The sequence below is a fragment of the Enhydra lutris genome, unplaced genomic scaffold (genome assembly GCF_002288905.1).
Source record: "Enhydra lutris kenyoni isolate GAN:26980312 unplaced genomic scaffold, ASM228890v2 scaffoldscaffold45, whole genome shotgun sequence".
NCBI classification, from domain to species: domain Eukaryota; kingdom Metazoa; phylum Chordata; class Mammalia; order Carnivora; family Mustelidae; genus Enhydra; species Enhydra lutris.
In genome coordinates this window covers 3,224,821-3,238,425 of record NW_019154129.1, presented here as the reverse complement: position 1 = coordinate 3,238,425, position 13,605 = coordinate 3,224,821, and the positions used below count along the sequence as shown (strand labels likewise).

The 13,605-nt window shown below is 49.1% G+C and overlaps 1 protein-coding gene across 1 annotated transcript in view; it reads left to right on the top strand.

Moving 5' to 3' along the window:
* Positions 1-1,605: 1,605 nt before the first annotated feature.
* The window catches only part of LOC111156238 (ATP binding cassette subfamily C member 1), a 131,608-nt gene continuing 119,608 nt past the window's right edge, over positions 1,606-13,605 (top strand). The window contains exon 1 of the mRNA XM_022516989.1: positions 1,606-1,674. Coding sequence (XP_022372697.1) covers positions 1,627-1,674 — 48 coding nt within the window. The 5' untranslated portion in view covers positions 1,606-1,626. The remainder of the gene's footprint in view (positions 1,675-13,605) is intronic.

Here is a 13,605-nt window from a genome sequence, read left to right as displayed (position 1 = left end):
CAGCCCCGCATCAGGCTCTCTGCTCAGCAGGGAGCCTGCTTCCTTGTCTCTCTCTGCCTACTTGTGATCTCTGTCAAATAAATAGATAAATAAATAATCTTAAAAAAAAATAACCTCATGGGCTTGTTGTGAGTATTTAATTCATGTTCATTGCTAAGAACACGGCCTTAGGAAGCCCCATGACTGCAAATGCCTGTTAATTATGCCTACATGATGGTTTGACTTACGATTTTTCAATGACACGATGGTGGGAAAGCTATACACGTTCTGTAGAAACCAGACTTCGAATTTTGAATTTGGACGTTGTCCTGGGCCAGTGAGATGCCTTATGATACTTCCTCACCATGCAGCAACCTGCAGCCCCCAATGGGTCATGCCATCAAGAGCACCTGTAACCGATAACACGGACATTCTTTACATTGGACATATCCAACACTTCATATATAGTGGGCTTTGTGTCGGATGATTTTGCCAACTGTAGGCTAATGTATGTGTTCTGAGTACATTTAAGGTAGGCTAAGCTAAGCCATGATGTTTGGTAGTTCAGGTACATCAAAGGCATTTTCAACTTAGGGTATATTCAGCTTCTATGGGTTTATTCCACATAACCTGCTGCACGAGCTGAGAAAGGTCTGTATGTCTCCAAGCCTCCTTTTCTTTACCTGTAAGGTGATGATCAATAGCCCGGCTGTTTGAGTGCTGCTCAAAGATGGTGGAGAAATGCTGAGGAGCTTTGTAGACATGTTGGGGAGACAACTGTTTGGGATAGAGGTTGGAGTCTTCCCGCCATGAGTGGGGGGGGGAGTCTGAAGGGTGGTGGGTTCAAATCCCATTTCTGCTATGGCAGCTGTGTGACCCTGGGCAAGTTACTTCACCTCTCTGAGCCTCAGGTGCTTTGTACACATGTGGGGGGCGGCAACTGTTTGGGATGGAGATTGGAGTGTTTGGGCCTTGAGTGCTCTGGCGTCAGATGGGTCATGGGTTCAAATCCCACTCCTGCTATGGGCGGCTGTGTGTCCTTGGGCAAGCCACTTCACCTCTCTGGGTCTCAGTTTCTCCATCTGTGAAGGGTTCACTGCGAAGTGTATCCTCGTCCTACTGTCTCTGTGTCAGCTCTGGCGTCAGCGGGCTGGGTCTGCTCGGTGACCCTGGAGAAGTCACTCAACCTCCGTGTCACTAGTGACGATGCAACGAGGACGCAGCTGAGCCGTTTGGCACTCTCGGGGCTGGCTGGCCCAGGGCTCGGAACCCGGTTTCTCCTGGTGTTACTCTTACGGTTGTCGTTGTCGTCGCCGCCACCGCGGGACTGGAAAACGGGTGGCAGGGGCCGGCCGCAGAGGTCCCCGCCGCTCCCGGAGGACACGCGCCGCCGCCCGGGCCCCCGCTGAGCTGTAGGGCCGTGGGCGACGGGCAGGGCGCCGAGAGGCGCAACACAACCTCCCCGCGCCCCGCGGCAGCAGGAGAGCGGGGCGCCGGGGCGGGGCGGGGCGGGGCGCCGCATCCCCGTGACGCGCGGGCCAACCAGGCGGCGTTGCGGCCCTGGCACCCTCCACCGCCGCCTCCCGCCCTCCCGCCGCCGCCGCTGTCGCCAGCAGCCGCCTGCCGCTGGGCCCGTCCGCCCGCCGCATGGAGCTCCGCGGCTTCTGCAGCGCCGATGGCTCCGACCCCTTCTGGGTACGTGCTCGGCGGCCGCCGGGGCCGCGTGGGGCCGCCGGGAGGGGGCGGCCGCCGGCTGGGAGGCCGGCCGGCGTGGGGAAGCACCGGGCGGGGCGGGCCCGCAGCCCCCCGGCACCCGCGGCCACCCGGAGCCGCGTTGCCCCGCTCCTCAGCCATCCCGGGGGTGGGGGTAGGGGGTGCGGGTCAGCGCCGGGTCCCTAGCGGGGGCCGCTGATGCGGGAGGGGGGGTGGAAACTTGGGCGGCTCAGTCCCCGGGAAGCGGGGCGAAGGCTTTGCATGTGCCCGGCTCCGGGGCTTTAGGGGAAACGTGGGGGGCCAGAGCCTGGGGGAGAGGGCTTCCTGCTTTGCGGTTGCCCCCGCAGTTGAAAATAACCTTCCGCGGAAGGGGACGCCAGGGATGGGGGCGGGGGTGGCGGGCAGCACAGGGGGTTATCTCCGGGTTAAGTTCTCTTATCTCCTTTGTGGGTTGGGGTTCTCCCCCTTTCACAAAGAACGCCCCCTTCCCAAAGGTCTGAGCTGGGAAGAGGCTCGCGGGCTGTGGGAAGGGATGTTTGTCCCCTTCCCGGTTTGCCTCATCAACATGACTCTCCTGTGGTTACGGTTTTTTTTTTTTTCCGTCTTTTACTTTCTGTCTGCCTCCTTAATTACTATAGGGGAATTTGGAGAAACAGGGGAAGAATTGGGGAAGTTTGGGGAACAGGCAGGGAAGAAGGTAGGGGTGCTCACCCCTGCCATGTCTCACCTGACCCTTGGGTCAGGTTTGGGTGCCCCCTCCACAACCTTCCCGAGGATGCCCCGGATCCTGGTACCTTTGTCATCCCATCTCTGTAATGCGAGGCCCCTCTCTGGGGATGCACGTGGCTTGTACCCTGGCAAGTTTTCCTCTGCGTGTTCACTGCTGCTCTGGCCCAGGCTCCCGAGTCCACTTTGGGTGGTTTAATCCCCACTGTCTTGGGCTTTAGCTTCCCTGTAATGCGATTTACCCCGTTGTTTCAGGAGGTCACGTCTGTGTCACACTATCTTGATTATTGGTAAACACAATAGGCAAATCTGGACAGCTTTTTCACCCTTTGTGTAGGACTCAGGAGAGAAAAACAGCTTTGGCTCTTTGGAGCTGGTGATTAGCATCCAAAAATACCTCCTTGTCCTGTTTTGTGGTGCAAACTGCCTTTGGAGTATTGAAAAAGTCATCCCAGAGGGCTCCAGGGGAAGGCTTTCTTTTGGGGGGTATCAACCAAATACAGCTCAGTATGTCCCCAGTTTTCAGGCCAGTGGGATCGGAGTTACTCTCCCGCTGGAAGTCAGAAAGATGATTTTGCATTCAGGGTTGGGGGTTGCGGCTGGGGGATTGGAGAGCATTTGGAAGGTAGGACTCTGGAAACACCTGTGGAGTCCCCACTCCCTGTACCAGGTGTAACAGCACCAAGATTATCTCTGCAAAGACCCAGAGAGGGCTCTGGTCGAGTGTTGCTGTGAGTTCTGGAGTGTTTGTTTCCTTGTTTATTTTCTTCTCCCAGGTTACACAGGGGGGGAAATATAGGCGACCATAAATTAGATTTTGCATCAGGATGTGCTTTATTGATGACAGCTGGCCATCGATGATTAATGAGGTTTTCAAAAGCGGGGTGTGTTTCAAGGTGCTCTCTGTGTATTTAGCTTAAGAAGCTCACCCAGGAAAACCACTTGGGTTTTTTTGGCTTTGGCCTTCTTGCTACAGAAATGATCAGGTGGTTGTTTTGCTTAGGGAAGGTAATGGCTGGTCTTCACTGGCAGACCCTCCCTCTTCGCCCAGTCTTTGACCTTGCAGAATTTCCTCTGCCTCTTTCCTTTTGGATTCCTGGATGCCCCTGTTTTGGGTGGGGGAGGGGGTGTTAGGGGCCTGGAACTAGAGTTTGAGAGCTGGCCACTACTGCCTGAAAACTTCCAGGTAGCAGGAGAAACCAAATGGAACAGAAAGAAGGTAGCTTTTGTGTTTTCCAGGGTGGCATACTCAAGGCCCACCTCCCAACCAATTAAACCATGTGAACTTGGCCAAGCCACTTCACTGTTGTGTGCTCAGGTTCCGCATCTGTAAAATGGGGGCAGGTTTCAAAAAAAAAAAAAAAAGGGCTTTTTATGGTTATGGTTGTTTGAAGGGAAAATGAGATCACAGAGCCCGAGCCTGTGGCGTGAACAGAATTAAACAGTGCATTTTTAAAAAATCATTCTTGCTGAAGATGAATTGTAGGTTTCCAGTTGCTTGTCCTTCCTTTGGACTCACTTTTTCTTCAGTTGGTGGGAAAGGGATTGGGCTGCTGTCCCTTTCCCGCCCCCCCACGTATGCCTGGCTTCTCTCTGACCAAGGTCGTGTGTTCAGAAGTTAAAGGGACTGGCCCACGTGAGACTCTTATCAGAGCTTTGTTCCTGGGCCAGTGCCTGCCTCTGAGCTTCAGGAAATGTCCAGAAAAACCAGAACGTGGAAGTCGTCCATGGTGAGGGTTTCACTGACTTAATCGCCTTCACCCAGGCAGGTGGTCCGGGGGTGAGCAAAGAGCATCTTCGTTACCCAAATAGGTGCCAATTTCACCAACATTTGGCTTGTTTTTTTTCCATCACTGTGGGCAGGAGGGGGTTGTTTTGTGGCTGGTATTTGTGTGATGGTTGGGAGAATGGGCCTGGGCCTCTCCTTCGGTGTTAACTATTAAAAATTATTTATTAGGTTGCAGACCCAGTGTAGAAAATTTGCAAAAAAAAAAAAAAGTGTCAAAAAGAGGGGGAAAAAAAAAGTAGTAAGCGGTGCAGGGCCTCAGAGGGAGTGCTGGCATCCCCTGGCTTCCAGTCCTGGTCCTGCAGCTCAGGAGAGTTACTTCTCTGTGTGCCTCAGTTTCCCTATATGGAAAGTTGGGGGGGATAAGATAATACGAAGAAGCAAAGAGCAGTGATGTAGGAACAAATGAGCAAATCCTTGGCAGGTACTTAGAGTGTTGCTGCTTGGTATACAGTTAGTGCTCAATAATTGTAAGCGGTCGACACCGGTTGGAATTCTCTAGTTAGTTCTTGCTGCCGCCCCTGCTGTGGCTGGCGGTGGGTGGAAATAGCAGATCCGTGTTGCCCTTCATGGAATCCTGCTAGTATTTGACCCCCCAAGCTGCTGTTTGCCTCGGAGAACTCAGTAAATCTCGGACTATTTGAATCAGCAGCCAAGGGGTGGGAGAACAGGAATATTTTAGAAGCTGTTAGACATTCCCCCTGGGGTAAGATCTGGCCTTGGAGTCAATGTAATTTGTCTCTTAATAGCTCCTCCTGGCTTCACAACAGTCTTTGAAGAGCCCAATTTCCACCCCCCAAGTCCCCCCCCCCCCCCCTAGTTTCCTGTCGGTTTTCAGACTCATCCCTTTACCTTCCTTCACCTTCCTGTCTACTTCCCCTTTTTGTGCATCCCTCGTTCCAGTCTCCCCCTCCCTCTCTTTGGATGGTTAGAGCTGAAAGGGACCCAGGAATGGATGGGATCCTCCCATCATCCCACTTCCTGCATGAATGTGGGAATCTGGAGGCCGGAGTGGGAGCATGAGGGGCCCAAGGTAAGAAGGTGAATAGCCTGGGGAGGAGAAAGGGAACCTTTGAGAGGACAGGGCCGGGCAAGCGCTAATACGGGGTTCCCAGGTTGCCTTACTGCTTTGCCCTGTTCTCCTTCCCCCAGCTGGACCGTCTCCATCGGTGATACTTTTGGGGGTGAATGTGGTAATGGACTCAACTTTTAGGAACTGCATTCTCCAGCTGGGGGTGGGAGGGGTGTGGGGTGTGGGGGGGCGGGCTCCATCCTAGCCTGTCCCAAACGGAACTTCGGACCCTCCTGATACCAGTTAATATCAGCCTTGTCCTCTGGTGCCCAGGCCCCACACCTGCAGCATCCTTGACCCACCCCTCCCCAGCCTCCCATTTCTCATCTCAGCTGTCAGCACAGCCTATTGCCTTTTTCTTCAAAACGTTTCCAAATCTGCCAGCGACTCAACGCTGCCCGCCCTCCCCACCTCCGCCCAATTGCATTCTGGCCAGAGCCACTGTCAGTTGGCTCACTCGGGGATTTGAGCATTCCTTCCATACTGCTTTCCCTGCTTCCATCCTTGACCCCTGGAGTCTCGTCTCAATGCAGCGGCCAGCGGGGGCCTGTTGAAGACACAGATCAGGTCCCATCCACACCCCCCCCACTCCCGACGCTTGACTCCAGACTTGGACTCAGATAGAAGCTGAAAGGCTTAGGCCTACTAGAGTCTGCAGAATCTGCCTGTCACTTCACTGAGCTTCTTACCTGCTACTTTCAGTCTTGCTTCACTCCTACCACGCTGGTTATTAGACCGCCTCAGGGCCTTTGCACTTGCCTGGAATACTTCTTTACCTTCAAGTATTTGTTCAGATCACCTTAGGCAGTTTTTTTCTGACTCCCTGCCACTTCTTTGTTCCCCTAATCCTTTGCATTCCCTCCTCTACCCTTCCCCACCCCAGCCAATCTAATACATAAGATATTTTTACTGATTTTGTTTATTCTCTGTAAACTCCCACCAACAGGTCAACTCCACAGGCCCAGCGGTGTTTTGTTTTGTATTTGGCCTGGGTTTATTTATGGCCACAATCCTTGCACTTAGAATGGTGCCTGGGACCTAGTAGGTGCCTAGTAGATACTTGTGGAAGACATAGATGACACAGAACGCTGGCATGGCTTCTGATCTGGGCTGTAGTCTCTCTGCAGAGGTTTCTAAGGACAGAATAGTCACTCACCTGTCTGGAACGGATACCCGGGGAGGCCGGGCTCTCTGGCTTCCACGCTTGATGGCATAGAGTCTACCTTGCAAGGGTCAGCACTGAGCCTTGCCTCCTCCCTCCTTTCCCAGGATTCAGTGCCTCAGACACAGTCCAGGCAACGTTTGAATTCGAGTGTGGGAGGTCCAGATCTAGCCCACCGGGGAGCTGGTTTGGCTTTATTTCAGAAGAGGCCTGCGGGCTCCCATTCGTTGCATTTCCCCCTCCTTCTTATTGTGGCTTCAGTTCTAGAGCCCAGCTTTGGTCACTTTTTCCCTCTTGTGCTTTCTCCCCTGGCCCCTTTCCTTCACTGAGGGGACTTAACTAGCACTGTTGGCCAGTTAGTTCCACGGGCACCCCCTGCCTCGAAGCCCAAGCTTCTGGTGAAGTGCCTGGGGCCCCTCTGACTCGGTAGCTTGATGGTGCCAAGACCACCAGCTCCATCAAGGTCATGTTGGCTGGTGGGGGGTGGGGATGCAGAAACTAATTGCGGGTGTCCGAGGAATTTGAAACAAGTGTCCTGGGTGTCTGTTGGCTCTACGTTTTCATGGTGGGATGAGGTCTAGCTTTTATTATGCTATCTTAATGGTTAGTAAAACTCTAGCCCATCAAAACTTGCCTGAACATTTTGCAAAAAACAAAACAAAACAAAAAACAAAGTGCTCGTAAAAGGGACTGGAATGATGACAAGGGGTTGGACATCCTGAGGCGTGGGCTTCCCCCAGCCTGGAAACTGGGACAGTGTCTCTTCTGATGGAGGTATGAAACCTGTTAGCGCTTGAAGGCTGAGGGTGGGGGAGCGGGCAGGGGGGGATTTGAGGAAGCTGGCTCAGGGGTGGGGTTGGTAGGTGTGGAGCACAGTTTGTCAACCGCACCTCTTTGACATTTGGGGCCCGCAAGTTGAGTGGTGTCTTTGACTTCTATGGACGGGGTGCCGGGAGCATCTCCCCGTGTTGTGACAACATAGATGCCTCCAGACATGGCCGCATGTCCCTTGGGTGTTGAAGTCACAGCACCGTTGGCATGGAGCAATCTGCAGAACAGATCTGGGGCGAGACTTGCCGTTGACCTTGCATTTTCCCCGCGAGATTTGAGTCATTGAACTTCTCCTGTAATTAGCTTACCGGGTGTTGCCTTGGAGAAGCTTAATGAGACCGTAAGGAGGCTAAAGTCGCATTACGTGGAGGAGGAACAGGCTGGCTTTGCCACGAAGTCTTGCCCCTTTCACTTGGGGCCTGTGTTTCTCAGCGCTCATCCATTCTGACTGGAGGGTGTGATGATGGAGGTTGGAGTGGAAGCGTCAGGCCCTCATGTTGATCTCCCCAGGAGAGGTGGACAGTCACAGAGTAGGGGTCCTACTTAGCTTGAGGTCCCCTTATCTTCGTTGTGGGATTCATGCCCTGCGGGGAGGTTGCCAAGTCCTGGAAAATGGGTCTAGATGACTGGGGAGGTAGTAATTGACATTTTATAGGGCTTTTCCCTTTCTTCTCTGAGACTCTCAGTGCACCTTTTATTGGCCTGTTAGGTGGCTACTTGGCTGGGGGCGCCCTCCTCTTTGGAGAGCATTTATTTATTTTTCCCGGTACGAAGAACTTCAGAGAGGTCTTTAAAAACACTGGATTTGATCGTTTGTTCTTGCCACAACCCTTTCTTACTCATTTAGTCAGTCTTTTGTGAACTGAGCATCTACTGTGTTCTAGACACTGGAAATGCAGCCATGGATGAGGTAGATGAGGTGCGTGTGCTCATGCAGCTTACACTTAGGAATGACCGCAACAATTTTGGGTAGTGGTAAGTGCCACAGAGTCACAGACTGGGAGGACCTGGGGGTGGGGTACAAGCTATGAAAGAGGGATATCCAAGGTCTAACCTTTGACCTGTGATCTGAATGGAGAAGCTGGCCCTCAAAGGACTAGGGGAGAGAAGTAATTAGGGGAAGACAACCGCAAGTGCAAAGGCCCTGGGGTGCTTGAAGTGGTCAGAGTATCAGAGTTTAACTCAAAGGAACTACAGAGCCCATCTCATAAAAATCTTGCCTTCAGCATTCTGCAAAAATGCATAAAGTGCTAATAAAATGGCTTGTGGTGGTAATAATAAGGGCCTGAAAATTCCAAAGAGGAAGCTTGGCAAGGAAATAGAGCCATACTTGAAGAGGCGTGGGCTTCTGATCCATTTATGTTGGAATGAGTCTCAGGTTGTTTGTTTTTTTTTTTTTTTTTTTTTTTAAGATTTTTATTTATTTATAAGGCAGAGAGGCAGGCAGAGAGAGAGAGAGGGAGGAGGAAGCAGGCTCCCTGCTGAGTAGACAGCCAGATGCGGGGCTCGATCCCAGGACTCTGGGATCATAACCCGAGCCAAAGGCAGAGGCTTTAACCCACTGAGTCACCCAGGCACCCCATGAGTCTCAGGTTTTTACAATTAAAGTCAATGCGTATATTTTTTTCTGTGTCTCATCTGTTTCTGAAATGTAGCTGAAAACCCTTCAGAATTAGACAAAGTTGGGATTCCCCGCTCCCCAGCTGCCCGTGATTCTCCTCCAATGGCATTTCATGAGCGGTGAAGGTGACTTGCTTTAAATTGCCAGGAAAATCTTCTTTTAAAACTAGACGTTGAGGGGCGCCTGGCTGTCTCAGTCAGAAGAGGGTGCGACTCTTGATTTCAAGGGTTGTGAGTTCGAGCCCTCATCGGGTGTAGAGATTACTTAAAAAATAATAGAATCTTAAAAAAAAAAACAAACCAACAAATGAGATGTTGAAATGATCTGGCTGATTACATGATCTGGCTGTGATTTGATTTGGTTAATTGTGGTGTGATTGTGCTGTTATTTTAAAAAAAGTGAGTAGTGTAGGAGAATACAGAGGGAAAGTAAACGTTTGAGTACATTACATTCTGCCTCCCTCTTTTCCCAGAGGTAGCTACTGGTGATAGTTTCTTGGGTTTCCTTCTAGAAGAATGCCAAGCGTATATGCAAATACGTATGAAGAGGTGGTGGATACATACATCTTTTTTTCCTCCTTAGATGGGTTCATATTCTAAATAATGTTCTGTGTTTCTCTCCCTGCACTTAAAAACCAATGTTAATTTTTTTTTCTTTATTAAGTCCATGCAAATTAAAGAGGAAGTAAAACTTGGTCATAAGCCACACATTCTTCTGTTCTATGACTGTGCCGTACATTACCATTACAAGTCCCACGTTGGTCGCCGTCTGGGTTGGTTGCAGAATTTTGGCCTGATGCACAGCGCTGCCCGGAGTGTTTCTGGGTACTCCTCTTTGCACACGTCGATGTAAAATGACTCAGCAGAATAAGTTCCTTCTTGAGGAATGGCTGGGTTGAGGGATCTGTGCCTTGAGAACTTGGTGGTTCTGATTGCCCAGTGTGTGCTGTCCACTAATGGACCCAGCAGTGTTTATTAAGCACCTGTTGTGTTCCTGGCATTTGAGGCGAGAGTAAGCAAGCTGGAAATAGACCAGGTTCACGTTCCTTCCCTATATAGGTAGAGGATTTTTGTCCGGCTGAGTTAAACCTTGTATTCTGGGAAGTTCTGGAGGATGAGTGCTCAGTTTTGCTCCCATTTTAAAAAAAAATAGGGTTCAGTGTGAGGCAATCTTTGCCTTCTCTGTCATTTTAAAAGAGCTTTGACATCAACAGTTTAATGATGTGTGAAGTTTTTACTCAAAATCCCATCCTGCTAATGTAGCTCGATTTTTTTTTTTTTTTGGGGCACATAAACTTCCTGGCCTTATTTACAAAAGCAGCACTCCTTGTTAAAGAGATGTCACAGAGATACTTGTTTTGTTGTTTATTTATTTATTTAATTTTATTTATTTATTTATTTTAAAAGATTTTATTTATTTGACAGAGAGAGAGAGATCACAAGTAGGCAGAGGGAGAGAGGGAAGCAGGCTCCCCGCCGAGCAGAGAGCCTGATGCGGGGCTCGATCCTAGGACCCTGAGATCATGACCTGAGCCGAAGGCAGAAGCTTTAACCCACTGAGCCACCAGGCGCCCCCTTGAGAGACTTTTGACTCTGGGAAACAAACTGAGGGTTGCTGAAGGGGAGGTGGGTGGAGGAACGGGGTAGCTGGGTGATGGGCATTAAGGAGGCCTCGTGATAGGATGAGTACTGGGTGTTACACACAAGTAATGAATCATTGAACATTACCTCAAAAACTAATGATATGTAATGATATGTTGGCTAATTGCATTTAAATAAAAAACTTATTCATAATTCTTTGATATTCCAAGTTATATTTGGAATGATATATATAACAAATATATATTTGTTAAAATTAATGCAGCCGTTTTTCCCTGTTAATAATCGCTACTTGCATTATTTTCCGTTTTTTTCATTCCTGTGAAGAGTGCTCCAGGAAGCATTCTAGTACATAGGTCAAAATCAGGTAATTTTTTTTTTTTTTTTTTTTTTTAGTAGATATTAGCTGGTTGTTTTCCAGGAAGGAGAATATAGCACGTTCATTGCCACCGACAACAAATAAGAATTCCCATTTCTTTACATCCTCCCAAGCACTGGGCATCATTTAATTTGTTAATTCAGTGGATTTAAAAAAAAAAAAAAACTTCTTTTCATCTGCATTTCTCTTTCGGTGAGAAGCTGAGCATCCCACAGCGTATCTCCCGGTGATATGTGTGTTTTCTTTCTTTCTTTTTTTTTTTTTTTTTGGATATGTGTGTTCTTTTCTGTGCATCTGTTTTCTGTGTCTTTCCTGCTCATCTTTCCACTGGCTTGCCTTATTTCTGTTAATTTGCAGGAGCTCTTGTCTTGATACATTGGGAATCTTGCCCCTTTGTCAGGCATGTCACAGATATATTTCTGCAGGTTACTGTTTGTTTGCTTGAGTGTTAACATTTGGTTCTTGTCCGGATTTGTGTGTAGTTACTAGCAAGAATGGCGCTGGGCAGTGCAAGACCACATTTGGTTGTAATGATTCTCATTTACTGGTGTAAGAATTTTCCCACGCTCCCATAGAACTTTTTTAAATTATACAGTGTCACAGCAATTGTTTCTTGTATTGGTGGACTATAATTTACATAATTATTACCTATGGTTTGACATTTAGATTGCTGTCTCCTCTTTCTTTTTTTTTTTTCCTTTTAGAGAAAACATTAGAATGAATATCACATGGAGAGTGCCTATTGCTTGTCCTTAGAGCGTATTCTTAGGAGTGGAGTGAGTGTCTCAGAACGCTTGAACAGATTTGCCTCTAGCTCGAGCCTTGTTTTTTTTTTTAAAAGGGGTTGGCTTACTTCACCATTCTAGCATGGTCTAAGGATACCCATTATTATGGTTGTTTTTATTACTGTGGGCAAATGATGGGTGCATGTTAGTAACAGCGTCTTCTCTGGTCCCTCCAGTCAGCCTGAGAGGCTTGAGGCCAGTGGCCCAGAGGAAAGTTGGAGCTGTCAGTTGCTGGGAGGGTGACCTTCAAGTTCTGATTTGGTTAAATTATCTAGGAGCCCTTTGATGAAGCATCTTCCTCAAGTTAAATCACCAACAAGGTCAAGGAGAAAAGCCACGTGGTAGATTACACTCTATCCAAGGACTGCTGTTACAGCATCATGGGGTGCTCTCCTCTTTTTTGTCCCACGGAGATCTCTGGGATCTGGGTGGGCCACACCACACTCGGTGTTGGGATCTGGTGGCTCATCTCCAGTTCATTTGCGAGGCCAGATTCATAGGAGCTTGGGTTTGCAAATCGGTCATGCCACTTCCCAGCATGTGACCCTGGGCCAGTTCCTTAACTTCTGGGAGCCTCTGTGGACTCACCTGTAAAGGGGTTGACCGTGATTACTTTGTGTGTCTTACATAGCTGTAGGGAAGAGGTAAGGCATGGAGGATGCCCAGCAGAGCTCGAGCAGACGCTGAGGCTGTGGTTATGGAAGAGGAAGCTGGACAGTAGGGGACAGTGTGGACAGTCGAGGGCAGTGGAGAGGGCATTTCAGATGTCATGATTCTCTTCTGGGGTATTATCTCCTTATAAACCCTGGGCCCAGGCAGGCCTTGGCAGTTGGAAAAGAGCCCAGTCTGACCCCAGGGATTCAGACTTCTGTCCCCAGCATCTGAGACAATTGAGGTATATTGGCTCCGTTGTTACTGGGTGTCTGTGGTATTTCCCGGGTCTGGGTAAGGCATGCCCAGGTATCAGGTACCAGCTCTGAAATTGGGCTTATGTGTGGAGAAATTCATTTTTCCCATGGTTTTCTTCCCTAGTTCAGAAGTAAGAAGACTTGCTTAAGTATTTAAATCGATGGCATAGGAGTGAAGTTGTGACAGTTCTGAGAGCTGCTGACATTTGCATACCTGGAAACTTCTAGGTTTTCTGTTACCATAAACATGGCAGTGATTGAATTATTTAAAGGGACTTTTTCTTGGACTCTCTTCTTAGTCTGATATTGCAAGAGATACAATATAAAATGAAACCATACAGGGGCGCCTGGGTGGCTCCGTGGTTTAAAACCTCTGCCTTCGGCTCAGGTCATGATCCCAGGGTCCTGAGATCGAGCCCCGCATTGGGCTCTCTCCTCAGTGGGGAGCCTGCTTCCTTCTCTCTCTCTGCCTGCCTCTCTGCCTGCTTGTGATCTCTCTGTCAAATAAATTAATTAAATCTTTAAAAAAGAAATGAAACCGTATAGTACGAGTGTAGTAAAAAGTGAAGTCCTCCCTAACGACACTCTTGTGGAGGTCCTCTCTTATTGGCGGATTGGGGTTTTAACTTTTAAATCAGCCCATTTTCTCCCCTTACGCTAAATAGAGAGCATCTTTTAAAAAACAAGGATGGGATCCTGTAAAAACATATTCTTCGTTCTTTTGTTTTCACTTACTAGTGCAATCTGGATAGGACCCGTTTTTAATTAACATATTTACTTGATGAAATGTTAACATGAACCTAATTAGGTAATTTGCTAATGATTGTTCCCTCTCAAGGCAGTTGGTCATAGCCTTGTTGTTTTAGCCTCTTCGCAGGGAGCTCCTGGGGAAGTGGGAAGCAAGTGTTGAGTGGGTGGGTGTTGGAGGGGAATGTCGTGGATCCCCTTGCCAGAGACGGCACCTCTGAGGTCCAATGCTTTTGGGACTGGGCTCTTACCCATGGCTTGTCCCCAGTCGGTGGTCTCTGAGTATCTCCTGAATAGC